Below are 17,564 nucleotides of genomic sequence, written 5' to 3'. Positions count from 1 at the left end.
CCTCAGCCTCGCACTGCTAGTCCAACTTTTTCATTTCGATCCTATCAGATTTTGACCTTGTTTGTCCTGGAAATGTCACATATCTCCTCGGATAGCCTGTCTTCCAAGGTCACAGATTTCTTTACACTGTACGCTTAAGTATTGATTAGCTCTTTGTAGGTTTTTCTATTTGTTTCGTGGCCAGCACTCTCCGACCGGTGTTAAACAATTCAGCACTGCAGTTTGGTCAGCCTGCATAAGCCTCATTTCCTGTCACATCACTCTCTGAAAATAAGGTGGCCGCATGCAAAGGGAGTATGGAAATAAAGCAAGCGCTTCCTCGGAGCTTGTCAGAGAGCGTACTGCACAGCATATTTCAATTAGCATCCAATCGTTTTAAGTAGTGATACTTCAATGTTTGTGTAAGCCTGCCTTATAAAATTTAATACTCAGACAGCCATCTTGCAAAACACAGCAGGTCCACGAAATAAGGGCTATTTCAGTGAAAATAATCACAGAATGACAGAGCTGCTGTAAATGCTGGCATTAATGCAACAGCTGTGTCATCCATCAAATGATTATCCTCGACTCTTTCTGAAGCTGTTCAAAATAGGATTTAATGGTAGTCTCTGTGGCTTTTAATTTGCCAAACTCCGTAGCATCTCTCTCTAAAAGTGATTTTTTTTTTCATGCCATAATTCAAATATGAAAACAGGACCACTCCAGGTAAAAGAGAACATCAAGTGGTTTGCACTGATACAGAGCTCTGAGACAATGGACTTCCCAAACAATCCCTGTACAAGTTATTGCCAACCTGATCAAAGTAACACAGCACTAAAGATAAAGGAAAACATCTCTGGAAAAAATCTCAGAATTTCATATACCTCAGGTGCCTTGAAAACTCATTGTACAAATGATCGATTCTCTGGCCAATCCTCAGCGCTGGGATTTAAAAAACATCTGAAAAAGGCAACATGCACCAGACAGACACTAACAGTATTTTCAGCCCCCAGCTGCAATTCTACAGCCATAGAAACTTACATAGGACACCCGTACTCGCCGCCGGTGCACCAGCCCACAGCACTGCATGAAGAGGGGTGTCGCAGTCAGCGTGTGGCTTCACCGAGCTGCACTGTGCCTTGTCTTCTCATCAGAGCCACTGTCCATTTCTTCCCACCTTCAACTCCCAGGTAAGAGGCATGGGCAAATCAACACTTAGCTTCTGCCTCCTAGGTAGTCTCTAAAAACACCACCGTTCCTGCAGGCATGCCCAAACTTTCTTTTCCCTGTTTTTCTTTTTCAAGTAATTTGATATCTTCTTCAGAGAGTTGTCTATGGACCAGCAATCTGCCACAAGTATCATTCATTTCCCTGCAGTAACTATTGCTAACACCACATGGTTACGACTGGCCAGATCATTAGAGTTTCTTGGCAACGTTTTTACAGTAGCCATTCTCAGCTCAGGAGATTTTCGAACCTCAGAGAGTCTTGCATTTCACAAGGCTGCAGTTTCCTGCTCTGTGCAAGAGCAGGCCTACTCCTGATGCTGTTTATGTTACTGCTTCTGAGAACGCTGCTGCTCCCGCTGCTGTTCTGCCATCATTGCCTCCCTCCCGATGCACAGACTGGCAGCAGCAGCAGCATCTTGCATCGATGTTCCCTCTGTCACACTTTGGGCATATCTGATCGGCGATTACTCCCTCCTCCCTTTACCCTGAAAAATGATGGAGTCTAGACTTTAATTCACTCTAGATTCCTAGGACTACAGAACCACCCTCCAAACTGTCAGATGCTTTGTCTTGCAGTACGTGTTTCACATGAATTGTAGAAAGGACTGCTGGAGTGGCCTCGGGACCCGACTCTCTCAATCACTGCTGCTAACACAGTTGTGAGTTTCTGGCTTTTTTTTTTTTTTTTTTTGCTCACTGCCAAATATGCGTTTCCTACATTAAAGCACATTAAATAAACATAACTCCGGCAAGCAAATCTGATCAGAGTCAGAGCTAATTAACTAATTAGGTAATATATCACCTATGATTTAGATACAAGAAACTAAATAAGGCTGCCTTCCAAGCACGAGATCTTACAAATGAATAGTCTTTGTAACCTATAATTTATATCCTTCTCTAAAGACGCAGTTTGCAGAGATTGAGCTGATCATAACATTCTTCCTAAAGGGTTTTGTACATGTCACACCTGAAAAGATGAATTATTAAGCCATTTGGGGAGAAAACTATTAATTTGTATGATATCAACCATTCTAATAAGCAACGATTCATATAGACTTACATCTGACCCAATGTCCAAGTCACTCCTTAGGCCCACAGAAAGTGTAAGCTTATCGACGCTACCAACATTTCTTTAAACTCCATGATTTAAAGTAACAACTCTATATTATTGTCTAAGAGGCTATTAAAGCTGAAAAAGGAAAGCTCCTGCCTTAGTTCAATGTTCTTACTTATTTGACTAATAAAGTAGCTGAGGTCCTAGATGATAAAGTGTTTTGTCTATATGTAACATAAGCAACCATATTACTAACAACTAGTAATTTATATAATTTAAATAGGCGGTGAATTTCCTATGGCTTTATCACATTACTAATTAATCTTCTATGTATTTGAAGGTCCAAAAGGCAAACATAGATAGACGATATGTGGACAATAAGGTTACATTTGTGATTATATCACAAACCTAAGGTAAAAAAAATACCTGAATCACATTGCGAATTGCCTTTTGAAGGAAGTCCTAGAAAAATACTCAACATTTTCTGGACCGTGCAAGACATATTTTTAGTAGGTAGGATTTCAATTTGGTTTTTAAAAGAAATTTTAGTGAGAAATACAGTAAATAATATGAGAACATAAAATTTGAATTCGACTTTTTCTTAAGGACCCTTCATTAATATCAACCAGGACATATTTACTAGAATAACTGAATTTAAAAATAAAATAAAATAAAAATTAACTCAAAGTTAGAATACAGTGAACACACTGGAGAACACGATTGCTTCTATGATTCTGAATGTGGTTTGTAATTCACTGAACTTATCGACCTTCTGTCTGCTCAGCACAGTGCTAGGTGCTGGGGACGGGAAATGAATGAATATGGGCCACATGCGTCTCGAGGCATTTATAACGAAGCAGAGGAAAAGACCACGGTGTTTAAGTGCTATGAGACCACCGCTGATGCAACTCTTAACCTATGGCTGGACAGGACGCTAAAAGCTTCCCAAAGGTGGGAAGTCTTGGGCTGGCCTTAACGGAGTGGGTAGAACTGCATCGAGTGGGAAATGGGGGCAGGGGGTCTCCCAGGCAATCATGTAGCACACGCAAAATCTCATATGCAGATTATACATGGAATATATACAGAATAAATTCTGCTTATAGAGACCGTACTAGGAGAATGTGCATAGATTAAATATTTATCATATATTGAGAGGACAGGGATATACCCAAAGTCCCTCGAACTAAACTGAGTTCTCCCCCAAATCCAGTCCTTATTTATCTCTGTGTCCACAGCAGCTAGTACAGTAACATACACATAGTAGGTATGACAAAGATTCACAGTTGTCTCCCTCATTAGCCATTTTTTACTTCCCCTACAGGAGCAGAAATGGACATGCGACTGCTGGGCACACAGCCGAGCCTCCCTTGCAGCTTGGTACGGCCATGTGACCCTATTCTCTTCAACGAGATTGGAGCAGAAATGATATGTGCCAACATCTCAGTCACGTTTCCCTCTCCTTCCCTCTCTCCCTTCCCTGCTGGCCTGACTGTAGACGCACTGCTTCGAGCTGGAACCGCCAATTAAGTCAAAGGAAGCCGTACGCTCGGGAGAACAGAGCAACAGGCAGAAGGAGTCTGACTCCCCAGGCCTGTGGAGCTGCCAGAGTCGGCCCTGTGCTGCTTACATGAGGATTGTAATGTGAAAGAGACAAACTCCTTACTGTCTGCTCTTTTACTTTGCCCTCAGTATAGAAGCCAAACCTGTATTTTTAAAAGTACCTTAAAGCGTTTGTGGAATGAATGATTAATTCATAGAATAGAAGATGGGGCAGGAGGTGAGGGTATGGGAGAGAGAACAAGGGAAGAGAGTTTAGGGTCAGGGGCACGGGCTGGGACTAGACTGTGAAGTACCCTGAAAACCATAGCAAAGATTTCATCTTGTAAGATGTACAGAATTATCAGAGCCATTAAATGTGAAACTATCTGTTGTTTTATTAAGGTAGAGGGGAAAAAAATCTCAAGACTATTTGGTCTAAAAAAAAAAAAAAAAAAGTCAATAGTTCTATATCCGTGAGAAATCTGAAGCTTTTGAACTTTCGTAGTTGGCAGCAATAACTGTCTACTACAAAATCAAATCAAATCAATAAAACTAGCTGTTTGGTTCATGCAGCTAAATCACAAACCTAATGAATTGTTAAGTTCACTATTTTGTTGTAATGTGAGATATATTAAAACTAAACTATTAAAAAGTGACAACGAGATGTAGGACGACAAAGTAGCAAATTCAATATAATTGTAGATAAATGTCTAAGAGGTCAATGCTGAGAATTGTTAAAGTCTAAGAGATTTCGGAGCAGTCTCTATAAAATAAAGCATGAGAATTAATGTTGATTTACTGCTCCCTTTCTACATCACAGTTGGTTGGGAGAGATAAAGTACATAACGGCTGTTAAGCACTGGATGAAGTACTACTTTTTTTTAATTAATTTTTTTAATTAAAGAAATTATTTAAATTTTTTTCCCCTACCTACCTCCCCATTTCCACCCCACCCACCTTCTGGTAACTACTAGTCTATAGTCCATGTCCATGAGTCTCTGTTTGTTTGTCCTGCTCATTTGTTGCCTTTAGGTTTATATCCCTCCCACATATAAATGATTTCATGTGATTTTCAACTTTTTCTGTCTGGCTTATTTCGCTTAGCATGATTATCTCTAGGTCCATCCATGTTGTTGCAAATGGCAGTATTTCATCTCTTCTTATGGCTGAGTAATATTCCACCGTATATATGTCCCGCAGCTTCTTTAGCCAATCATCTATCGTAGGACACTCTGGTTGCTTCCATGTCCTGGCCACTGTGAATAATGCTGTTATGAACCTCAGTGTGCAAATATCTTTTTGAAGTGCTAATTTTGAGAAGAAAACTCTGATAACAAAGAATAAGACCAGATCTAGAGAAGCCTTCTGTGGCAGAACCAAAGGTTTCTTGTCAGGGCCAACTCTGCTTGAGCGCTTATGTCTCAAGCACTCAAGGGCCTCATGGCTATTTCTCTGGCTCTGGTTTCAGGAAACAAGTGTCCCTCCCTCGTGGATATGCCAGTCCACAGACTCAGGGCATTCTTCCTTCAAAGCATGTTATTACAACAGTGACCTTTCAAAGCCTAGTATTAAGTGCACCAAACCTTCGCCACTAACTTCAGCAAAAACAAACCAAAAAAGGACCAAACGTCTGTATTTATCCATTCAGTCAATAATATCCATGGAGTGCTTCCCACCACGTGTGTGTGTCTGCCAGGCCCCAGGGATGGAAGGATAAGTAAAATAACCACGGTCCTCAACTGAAGGGGGTTAAAATCCATGGGGAAAAGACGAATCGAATCAAATCATCACACAAACATGCAACTATGAATCGGTAATTTCTTTGAAAGAAAGTACAGATTACTATGAAACTACATAGCAAACAGACATCTTCTAGAATTAGAGGGGTCAGGAAAGGCTTTCCTGCAGAAGCGCTATTGAGCTAAGGCCTAAAGGGTGGGAAGACCTTAAGCAAACATAGGGGAGAAGAGGCAGGGAGCGGGAACATAGCAGCCATTCCAGATGGAAAGAACGTTATTTACGAAGGCCTTTGTGGCAGAAGGGACGATGCTGTGTTTAAACAGCTGGAGGATAAAGGCAGAGGGAGAGTGGGACGAGATGAGGACAGAAAGGCAGGTGACAGCCAGCCAGACTGGAAGGAGCCCATTGTGGATTTTTAGCTTTATACTCAGAGCAGCGGGATTCCATTCACACAGCTGAGAGGCATGACCAAATTTGTATCTAGAGCTACCGAATGTCATTCATTCAAAGCAAACTTTGGTCGTGGAGCTGAAGCTAGACAGGAAGATGGCCAGAGAGGAAGTAGGGGGACCAGCTAAGAAGCTGTTGTAATTATCCAAGTAAAAGATGACCGTATCTTGTACTAAGGTGGTGGAAGTAGAAGGTAAGAGAAGTGGATGAATTGGTGAGATATTTAGGAAATAAAAATAGATAAGTGCAAGTACAGAAAACAGAAAAAGAAACCCAACATAAAAGACATAATTTCCTAAATGCTCTTCGTTCTGGATGTTCCCATCCGTCAGTGGAGTCCAGTCTCATGTAGCACAATCCACGATGAATCTTAATTTTCACAGTAGTTCCAGTTTGCTTCTCTTCCTGCTCAGTCTTCATTTTTCTCCTTAGAATCTTGAACATAATTTCTATCTGGCCCCTTTTACCTACTGTCAAACTCTATTTCTTTAGCCACCAAAACAATGCTCTATTTTGTTCCAGCTTCTACAGGTTAAAAACCTCTCTTTTTCCGTCTTGTATCTCTCACCAAGGTGTCTGCATTCTCTTTTTTTTTTTTTTTTTCAGACACAACCAGGCATTTCGCCATATATACACACAGATCACAGCAGAAATAAAATAACTACATGCAGTGTCATGGGGAGAGAAGTCATACTTTCGAAATGAGTAATAATCGTGAAATGTGTACTAGAATTAAATGATGAGTTTAAAACATATTTTGAGCTATAGAGTAAGATCACACATGCCACATTCAAAATGGAAAGAAAACTATGAAACCCTAATAAATTCCAGGTCTCTTACAGGTCAGTCGTATTGAAAAAAATGCAACCCAACTACAAGAAGTAATTGAAAATCAAACCCATCTTTGATTGCAGGTTCACAGAACACAAGGGAGAATCCTATAATCCACTGAAACTCTAAGCAAAAGGCCCTTCTTCCCTCCCCATTCTCTCCTACCCTACAGCTACCGGTGGCCAGCCCTCACCTTCCAACACAAAAACATCAAAAAACCCCTCTGTCAAGCACTCAGCTTCTGGAATCACTCTCCCTAAACCTACATCCCCCAGTTGGTACCTTTGCTTAATTTCTGCACTTTTTTTTTTTTTTAATCTTCTATTTCCTCATTTCACCCAATACTCAGATTTTGAACATGGAGGGCCAGCAAATAAAACTCTTCCTCTTTTATTGTATGTCCCCCCGCTCCGCCCCCCGCGCCGCATCCTCCACCTCCCCAAACTTAAGGTTTTATATTACAGTGGGATTGGCAATGAGAGGACATTATTAGGTGCTGACAGAAGAATACTGAATAAGTAAAGGCAAAATGCTCTTTATCATAGGAGGTGGAGGATAAGGAAGGAGAGTGAACGGCCAAGAACATTCACGGTTACACTATTTTTTTTCACGCCACCCTAGTCTTTCAGAGGCTACATCTGATCAGTTCATTATCGCTATAAGGAAATGCAACATGTGTATACATGAATGAAAACACTGACCCCTGGGTGAGAAAAGGCAAGGCACACTGTTCGTCGCGTGACATTTCACTAACAAATCTATGACGATAACAGGATAAAATACTTCACAGTGGCTATGTCAATTTCCTGTTTGTTGGGAAAGACCGAGAAAGAGAAAACACACATTTTTGTCTCAAGTTGCCATGAAATGTTTCCCATAGATTTTAGAATTCCATGACATACGTATAAACCACATATATATTTTCTATTAAAATTCTTGCCATAAAGATTGCCATCGGGATCAATCCCACCACTATCTGAGTAACCCTGGTATGTAATTCATTTGCGAAATTGACAATTGGCCTCCTTTTTAAAATTCGTGGGCTCAAGTCGAAACGTAAAGAATGACAGCTAACCTGCACTAACAGTTCATACAGACTACCCTTCGATTTTCCTGAGACCCCTATGAAGTAAGTACTGCTTTTATCTTCATTTTATAAACAAAGATATCGGGCACAAAGAAGTTAAGAAAATTGCCCAAGGAAGTGGCTGAGCCAGTTTTTCTACCCAGGAGTTGACTTCCGGGTCCGTGGTCTTCCTGTGCTCTCTATGAAAGGTAAAAATTATTTTTATAAGTTGACCCTGGGGTACACAATGGTTAGTTGATTAACGAATCCAATCGTACAACAGTCACTTGGTCCATCCTGAGCCACAGTCAGTCTGTCTTCCAGGGGTTCTCCTATCGGGTCCCAAATCACCCTTATCTTTATACAAAACATTCCCACCATTGAACTTCCTTTCTCTTTCTTGCAAAGTCTGAAATTCTCCTAATCAGAAAATCCATTTTACATGACAAGTATCTTCTTAGAAAAACTAAACATCTCTTACTTATAGAAGCTATAAGTCACTTGCACAAGTTAAATTATTTAAAACCTTATTTTATCTATATTTATCTATCTATTCCTCTCATCTTGTTTCAGAAGTAATTTAAGGCAATTTCTAAGAATAAATTTTAAAATTTTAAATAGCATGAAATAAAAAAAGATATCAAAAGAAAAAAAGTAAAGATGGGGTCATAAAATGGAGGCAGAAATGAGGATTGACACACATCCCTAATAATTGATGCACTTCCTACAAATGAGCCATAGATTTGGCGCTAAGCTTTCTAGCAGCCAACTCAAAAAGGGAAACTCGGCCACTTATATAATTTACTGTCCACAAGCTTAAAATAAACCCAATGCTGAGAAGAACGAACACCAGACACTGAATTCTCCTGGAGGTTCCCACAAAAAGGAACATTGTGTAAAGTGATGAACACCCCTGCCGAAATGACATTCTTACAGTAAATGCCACAATGGTTTTTCAAGAGCAGCTTCTGAGACTGACCTTCCTGGAAGCTGAGTTTCACACCGCAGCGGCATTCAGTAAAACAATCCGGGGGGAGTGAGTGAAGGGAGAACTGCCGAGACAAGACACCCAGTTCCTTAAAGGTTTGGCTTGACCCACAAGTAATAAAAGCAACAACGATCACGAAAAGAGCCAGCGTTTACTGATGCAGGCACCGAGGAAGCACTTTTCCTTTAATCTTCATACCAGCTACTAAGACGGTACTGTTATTCTTTATCCCTGGGTTACAAACAAGGAAACAGACTCGAGAGTTTAGCAACTCGGCCAAGTCAGAAATAGGATTTGAACCCAGATCTCTTGAACTCTAAAGCTCTTGTTCCCAAACACTAGGCCTCTAGAGTTCTGTTGTTGTTGTTTTTAATGTTTATTTTACCAAAATGAAATGTTTATTTTCCAAGAACATGCAATTTAACAAAACTGGCTTCATAAGAGTTGACATTAATTAGTACGGAAAAAAAAAATAGAGAAAACGTGCTAAAAATGCATCTGTTGAATATGGTTTCAGAAGATAATCCTCCTAAATATTTGAAGAACTGCTGGTCAGGTGCTGTCTAATATGGTCCAGGGCTCCAGCGTTTTAGACAGTGATAGACTCTGTGTCCTTCAAACAAATACACTGAATACTGTTTCTAATCAATGAGCATCTTATAAATATTAAATTACAATGACCTTAAGACCGATTTTATGCGGCTAGTTCAACAGAGATTTATCTGATTTACCAATAATCAAGCTGGAAATACAATGGAAGATAAGAACACTTAAGGCCAACCCGCCTTGGTTTTACACTTGTTAAAACAAATGGCTTTTCTTCCAAATACTTAATTACCATGGAGAAATTGCAGAGAATGGGAAGAAGAGAAGGTAGGTAGTAGCTTCAGTGAATGGACACTTTGGGAATAAGAATACGGCTGGGAGGGAGTTGGACCTTAAGTCTTTATGGTATTGGGTCTTTGGATGAGAGCTTAAAATAGCAAAGATGGGAAACAGAAACAGAGGAAGCCAAAATAAATGCTGTGTAGTTCAAAAACAACTTGATTCTACATTAAAGTTCCCACGTGGGTCATGACTATCTGGATATTTTAAATCTTAAATCTTTAGTTTGTCTAAGAGTAAAAGACTATTTCATCATCATTGCTGAAGAACTCTCCACGTGTAGAATGGACAAAAAAAAAAAAAAAAGAGAGATAAAACTGAAGGTGAGCAGACTGGCCTGAGGGACTAGTTAGAAAAGATGTGTTAAAGTAGTCGAACACGAATTGCCTTGTGGCATGTTATTAAACTGTCCAAGCTTCACATTTCTTTAAGACTGTTTTTGGAAGCTCAGACATGAAGAGGAGGTGAAAAGGACAGCAAAGTGTTTATTTGTATGCATTTTAGGAGAAATAGAACTATATCAAAAATTACTAAATCCACATTAGAATAGATGCTTGAAATCACTTAGTAAATCGTCTAAAAAAGAGACTACTATATTAAGTATTGATATCACTTTGTTTTCATTTTACATTTTATATTGCATAATGTGCTTTTGTAGTTTATCTTATCTGCAGAGGAAAGCATGTTATTATTCTTTTTTTCTTCTTGATTGGAAGTTGAGTGTTTTCAGATTAATTAATTTAGATGATGAAAGAATTGCTTTAATAGGCTCCATTTAATTCTTGAAGATTACTGGCTATCTCCTGTGTATGGGGCACTCTGGTGGATGTCAGCCAACAAGAAATGAAAACTGCCCTGGGTGGGAGATTGAGGAAGGTAGCAAAGACCTTGTATAAAAACACTTGAGAAAGACTTTATACTTCATATACTTCCACAATTTCCATTTAAAGACAAAGGAAGAAAATATCATTTAGAGCCAAATTTTGTATAGATTCTGTTAAGAATCTATTGAGACTTCCATGAAAATATTCTCCCACATTCCAAACTTTCTGTTTTCTACTAATCTCAAATCTGAGAACAAACTGATATTTTTACTCTTTCTGGATCTTTTTCAAAATATGCTGTTAGTATCATGCTTAATAGGGTTTCAATATTGGTTGTTTGGTTAAATAAATAGATGAATAAATACCCTTCAATATTCCTTGAAGTTGCAAACACCAGGCCAAAGTCTAGACATTAAGAATAATATACAAAACAAATTTAGTGAGATAAATATCCCATTTAAGAAAATAAATACAAAAAAAATCAAAGAAGAGAAAGAATGGTGTTTTATTAAAAAACAGAGAATAGGCAAAAATGAATGGGTAATAGAGAATATTTAAAAAGCCTAAAATTTAACATGTTAGTACATAAAAAGTATAGGAAAAACTATATCCATTAAGACAATTGGTTAGACATCTGTCTAATGCTGAATTACCTAACCAAGTAAAAAATATTAAAAACCTGGAGATAGATTAGGGAAGAAATGCAAAACTGATGTTGAAGGCCTTGGGGAAAGACTAAATTGAGGTCGCTGACCTAAGCTAAGACTTAGCTGCTTAAATTTTTCATTCATTCAACAAATATTTCTTGAGTGCCTTCTATGTATCAGGCCTAGTTTTAGACACTGAAGACACAACAGTGAACAATTCAGAATCTCTACATCATGGAACTAGGCAGACAATGGAAACAAAAGCACATATTAAATTTTAATTATTAAATTATCATTATTAGTTCATATTAAATAATTAATATTTAAAAGTGTCCACATGTGCGTTTTCTGCATGGAGCAAAGGGGATTAAGAATGACAGACAGGAAGGGGTGTTTCTATTTTACATAAGTTGGTCAGGGAAAGCCTTTCAGAAAGATGATCTTTGAATAGAATAAAGTGAGGAAGTGAAATAAGTGACTCTCTGGGGAAATAAAAATCCAGGCAAATGCTCTGAGAGGGAACATACCTGGCCCATGGGAATAGCAGGAAGAAGGTGCCTGTGGCTGGAACTGGTGAGTGGCCAGTGGTTTCATCATTTAGGGTTTTTAGGTCACCGTAAGGATTGGATTTTATTCCAGTTGTAAAGAAAAGCCAGCCCTTGGGGGGCTTTAAAAAGAACACATGATTTGATTTACATCTTCAAAGTGGCATTCTGTCTGCTAGAGAGACCACGAGAAACTAAGATGGATGCAGAGAGATCATTTCTGAGACTACTGCAATAGCTCAGGTGAGAGAAACTAGGCCTGATACTAAGGCATCAGAAGGAGGAAATCTTGAGAAGCAGTAGGATTCTGGATATATTTTAAAGTCAGAGGTGACAGAATTGACCTATAGATGGAGGTGGTGTTGGAAAGAGAGAAAGTCAGGAATGATCCCAGTTTGGGCAGGGGACAGACGAGGGCTGAACAACTTTGTGAATTATAGTTCCACTTACTGAAGAGGTACACTTAAGGAGGAGTCAGCTTAGAGGAGAGAACAAAAAAATACTTTTTTTGGGGGGAGTATTAATTTTGAGAGTAGGATACTAACATAGAGATGTGAAGAAGGCATTTTAGTATGTGATTTCAGCATATAGTCTTTAAACCATGAGCTTCAGTGAAATTCCCTGGAGAAATATGGACAGAGAAGAGTTTTGGAAACTGATTCCTGGGCATCTCACCATTTGGAGGGAGGGAGAAAACTAGGAGAGTGTGATATCCCGCAGGAAGAGGAAGTGATTTGCTCTTTCCAACGCCAGTGTGAGGTCAAGTCCAATGTGCCCAGAGAAATGGTCATCAGATCTGGTCAGGTGGAGGCCACTGATACATGTGACTACAGTAGATTCCATGGAGGGACTAGGTCCAAAGTCTGATTAAAATAAGTTTGGTCCAATGAGGGAGGGAAACTTGATACAAAGAGTAGAGAGTTTTTCCAAGATTTTGTCTAGCAAAGAGGAGGAGAAAAAATAAAGCCACAATAAGGTGTGAGAATAAGGCATTTTCCTTGAACAGAAGGTATTACAGGAAAGAGTGTGCGGGGGGCGGGGGGGAGCGGGGGGGGATGGATGATGCTTTAAAAGACACTATGGATAATTGTAGGAGCAAAGTCCTTGGTTGGGTCAAAGGGAATGGAGCCCCATGTACAAGCGAAGTGGTTGCGATGGACTCTCAGGCGGTTCGCCCACTCTGACAGGAAGGAGGGCAGAAGATATGGGTAGCTTTAATAGTCATTGTAGCAGTAGGAAGGTCTTTTTGAAGAGTTGCTATGTTCTCAGATGGAATTAGAAGAAAGGTTATTAACTGAGGAAGAGACGAAGGGAGAACGTGTCTGGGAGTTGAGGACAAGGGAGAAGGCATGCAAGAGTCATCGCAGGATGATCGAGCGGAATGACCAGAGAAATAGGATGCATAGGCAGTACTGAGGGCAGGTTGACCTTTGTGGTCATGAACTGAAAGAAAAACAGTTCCCATAGTTGGTGGTATTTTCCCACACCACGTTCATCTTTCCAAGTTCAAAGGCAGAGTCGATGATTGATTTAGTCTGACTTGGGATTTCCAAGGAATACTGGACAGAGGCAAAGAGAAGCAGAGAGCTGAGAACGTATTCATGGATATTGCGACCTGAACAGAGTGAGGAGGGAAGTAAGGACAAAGGGGAAGGGGAGTGACAGACCATGAAAAGGTGTTGGTGACAAAGATATAAAATTAAACAGCAACCATCAAGAAGTTTTGGAGATCAATTTCAGATATGTCAAATGAGGTCATGGACATTTTTTTTCTAACATGTCTTCAAAAGAAGTTCATCTTCTCATAATATTGTACTAATGGCAGGGCAACATGGAGGCAAAGGAATGGATGAGATCATCTCCATTTTTCTTGTCCTGTCTGATTTAATTCGTTCAGAACACTACAAGAATGATAGATGCCACAGAAAAACAATCTTCTCAAATTTAAGATCAGTAAGACAAGAACTTTGGGGAGAGTCATCTTGTTAGAGATAAAGTACTTTAAAAAAAAGTGTATTTGCCCATTTTTTTTTTAATTATCAGACCACAGAAGTATTTTATTTTTCTGATTTAAGAAGCAGACAGTTCCAAAGGTAAAATAATTGAACCATAAATTTTCTTTTTTGAAAGATCCAACTCATTATGGTTGATATAAACATTTTTTTTTCTCCCTTCTAAAAAACAGTTCATTTGGGTCTCACCATCATCTTAATTGGCTCTGGAGAAGCAAAGCTTTTCTAATAAATTGCTAAGCTTAAGCATATACATTTGAATATCATTTATCTCATTTAGTAAATTTATTTCAGAAAGTACCAAGAGATATAGCCTAAATCTTAGCATAGTTTTTCTAAAGATGTGATGGAAAAAATATAATCATTTGATATTTGGAATCCCTGACAATCTTCCTATATCCAACACCTCATGTCCCAAATTAGGCAATTCTAAGGAAAACTATAACATTTACTTTTCTGCTCCTTGGTTCTTTTCGGCTTAGTATGGGCCGGGGAGAGGGGAAGCAAAATTAGGCTTGAATGTTCCTTTATTGGAAGTTGGTGTTGGAAAAGAGGATATAGGGGGTCGAAGAGATTTAGGGGTCAATCAAGGAAAAAGATATGCCCTTGAGGTGGCAATGACATACTAGGTCACTGACGTATTTGCATGGGGGTGGGGGATATACACTACAGTAGGCGTTTGTCAGGAGGCTATGGCACACAGAGGTAGTTACTCAGAAGAAGAGGAGGACAAAGGGGAGAGGGGAATGGAAGGGGGACGTCAGTGATGTCTCCCACAGCTAGGAGGAGAACCCCCTCCAAGTAAGATCTCGAAGGGGCCTTAGCAGCTTGGGGCCTTGGAACCACAAGGCTGGATCTTATCTACAGCCAGCAGATGTGGGGTAAGATTTCATGGCTATGCAAAGCAGGCAGGCTCTAAGGGCTACAAAAATCTGCTTGTTTGGGCTCTGTTTAAAACAATCGGATGTTTAAAATTTTAACTTTGGCACCAGTCAGCTTTTGAGCTAACACATTTCAGCCCTCGGTGAAGAAATAAACAATCTAGGAGCCAATACACAGAGGGCAACTTTGGCTCATTTATGTAACAGAGGAAGTAGGGAAAATATTGCAAAAAAAAAATTTTTTTTAAAGAAATAAAGAGGAGCCTATTGGTTCCCCTTTTAAATGTCTGATATTCCCTAAGATTCTAATAATTATAATAATAGTTTAACATTTATGCTGTGATTACTATGTGCTAAACGCTTCATATTTCTTCTTTTAATTTTCATACCAATCCCTTAAGTTAATCTTTTTGTACCCATTTACTGCACTGGACAATTGAGCCCAGAGAGGTTGCTTCACTGGCTTAAGCTCACACAGCTAGAGGAAGTGGGGCCAGGCTTCGATGCTAGGGGGTCTGAATGGAGAGATGGTGTGATTAACCACTAGAGCATCCAGCCTTTCATCTAAGGCTTTTCCCTTAGGGACCCAGGGAAGCACAGCAGTTTCTGACCTAGAGCTGTTCTTTGGATTCTCAGAATGAAACAGCCCACAGAGGATCCTTCCTGAACATTCCTCCTAGTGCCACAGTGAATGCTCCCTCTGCACATCTCCCCTACCCCCGCCCCCCCAGCACTGATCCAGTGATGCCCGTGGATAGCTTCCCACTCCCGATTCATATGATATCTATGCAAATTTGAGAGCACAGTCAGAATAAGAATAAATGAAAGTTCTTGTTGTATAAAGGAAAGTAGGAATGCTTCTGACCCCAGACCTTCAGCTCCTCGATATTTTATATCTCTCTTAAATTAGAATTTGATGCTCTTCCATAGAATACACCTCACTGGAGAGAGAACACCTAGTAGCAGTTGACCTCACTTCTTAAAGAAATTACAGTAATTATGTGCCTATTTCCGAAGACCAAATACATTTTGCATTGTTTCAACAAAAATGAAAATAAGCACAGGTACATTGCAATATTACTTCCAACAACACTATCCTGGTTCTCTAGACCCACAGGGAGCTGTTCACACTACACGTGCTTGTATTTATTTCCTACGACCGCTATAACAAATTGCCATAAAGTTAGTGGCTTAAACCACCACAGACTGATTCTCTTACAATAGTTAGAAGTCCAAAATGACTCTCACTGGGAAAAAAAAAAAAAGCAAGATATAGGTGGAACTGTGTTCCTTCTGGACACAGTTCTAGGGGTGAATCTGCTTCCTTGCATTTTGCAGTCTTTAGAGGCTGCTGCATCCCTTGGCTTCTGGCCCCTTCCATCTTCAAAGCCAGCAATCACAGCCCTCTGAGCTCTGCTTCTGTTGTCTTGATCTTCTGATTCTGATTCTCCTGTCTCTTTCCCTTCCAAGGACCCCTGCAATGATATTGGGTCTACTGGGATAATCCAGGATAATCTTCTCAGCTCAAGATCCTTAATGAAATCACAATTGCAAAGTTCCTTCACCATGTAAGGTAACATATTCATGGGTTCCAGCAATTAGGATGTGGACTTTTTTGAGGGGCCATCCGTCAGCCCCCACGCCTGTGTGTACTGGGTAAGGAGCCATTTCTTTCTATGAACGCTTTGCTACTGAACTCTAACAAACCTCAAGTCCTCCTATCTGAGCCTGACAAAATAATCAGGAAGGAGGTTCACAAATTTGAAATTAACAAATGAGATCAAAACTGCCAGACAAAGCTGCTGAAGTGCACATAACAGACGTCCCTACTACGAGCAAGAATCGGTATTACATTTCATGTGACTATGCAGAGCAACTTTCTATGAGATTAAAACGCACATTAGGAAACGTCATATAGTTCAGGGACCTCCCCCCCCCCATCCCCAGTTCCTGACATCGAGGAGTTTAATGATTCTGTAATTCGCGTGACTGTTTTGTCGCAGAACTTGTATTTCTTGTCTGACCACATGAAGCTATGCTATGCCACAGACTTCTATAGTGCCACGGCAAGAAAAACTCTACTAATTAATTAATTAAACAGATTAAACAGCATAAGCAAGTTCTGCTCCACAGCCTTTATATTCTCATATTGCTATAACATTGTAATTTTTAAAGATTTTTTTTTTAACTTAATGAAGAATCCCTTTGTGATTTTGATAGGGATGCAGCTTAATGTATGAATCTACATGGATATGAGGTGATAGCCCTATATTTAGTATTCTAATCTAGGTTCCCGTAACACTTCTCAATTTATCTAAGTCTACGTATAAGTATTTCGATATACTTTAAAATTATTTTTATAATTTTAAAAATAAAAAGAATTAAATAACACATGCATCACTCATTTAACCATCTGATTACATCCTGGCATATCTACTTCCAAGAGTAAAAAAAAATTCCCATTGTTTTTTTGTAAAAATGGTAACAACTCATCAAAAAATTTTAAATGCCGAAAAGTACAGATGACAGATTTTTTAAACCGCTCTATAAAAACAGAATCAATGCATTTGAAAACCCGTTATTAGCTGTATCTTATGTATTTTTTTCTTTATCTCTGTTGAAATACTTTTTATTCTAAATATCTTTTACTTAAGGTATTTTTTTTTCATTTTAAATATGATAGGATCATTCATTTGTTTCCAATATTCATTTTGATTTATAGTTCATGTCTTGTTACATTGTCTTGAGTTTCAAAATTAGTGTTAAAAATAACAATGATTTGGGTAGCTTCAAATTTTTTCTGTATTTCAAGAGATTGCTTCTCATCTGAGGATACAGGTTCTAAATCCCACACTGGCTCCACATCCACATCCTACCTCCACCACTTACAAGCT

At 39.2% G+C, this 17,564-nt stretch overlaps 1 protein-coding gene across 8 annotated transcripts in view; it reads right to left on the bottom strand.

The window, feature by feature from the left end:
• The window catches only part of CACNB2 (calcium voltage-gated channel auxiliary subunit beta 2), a 343,326-nt gene that overhangs the window by 240,604 nt on the left and 85,158 nt on the right, over positions 1–17,564 (bottom strand). The window contains exon 1 of one of the 8 annotated variants that reach the window (XM_023533116.1): positions 1,021–1,258. The exons of the other annotated variants lie outside the window; for them this stretch is intronic. Coding sequence (XP_023388884.1) covers positions 1,021–1,068 — 48 coding nt within the window. The 5' untranslated portion in view covers positions 1,069–1,258. Of the gene's footprint in view, positions 1–1,020; positions 1,259–17,564 lie in introns of those variants that run through there. 8 annotated transcript variants of the gene reach the window in all.

Source organism: Pteropus vampyrus, unplaced genomic scaffold, assembly GCF_000151845.1.
Source record: "Pteropus vampyrus isolate Shadow unplaced genomic scaffold, Pvam_2.0 Scaffold96, whole genome shotgun sequence".
NCBI classification, from domain to species: Eukaryota; Metazoa; Chordata; class Mammalia; order Chiroptera; family Pteropodidae; genus Pteropus; species Pteropus vampyrus.
The sequence above is the reverse complement of the archived record's forward strand: the minus strand, read 5'-3'. Positions and strand labels throughout refer to the sequence as shown.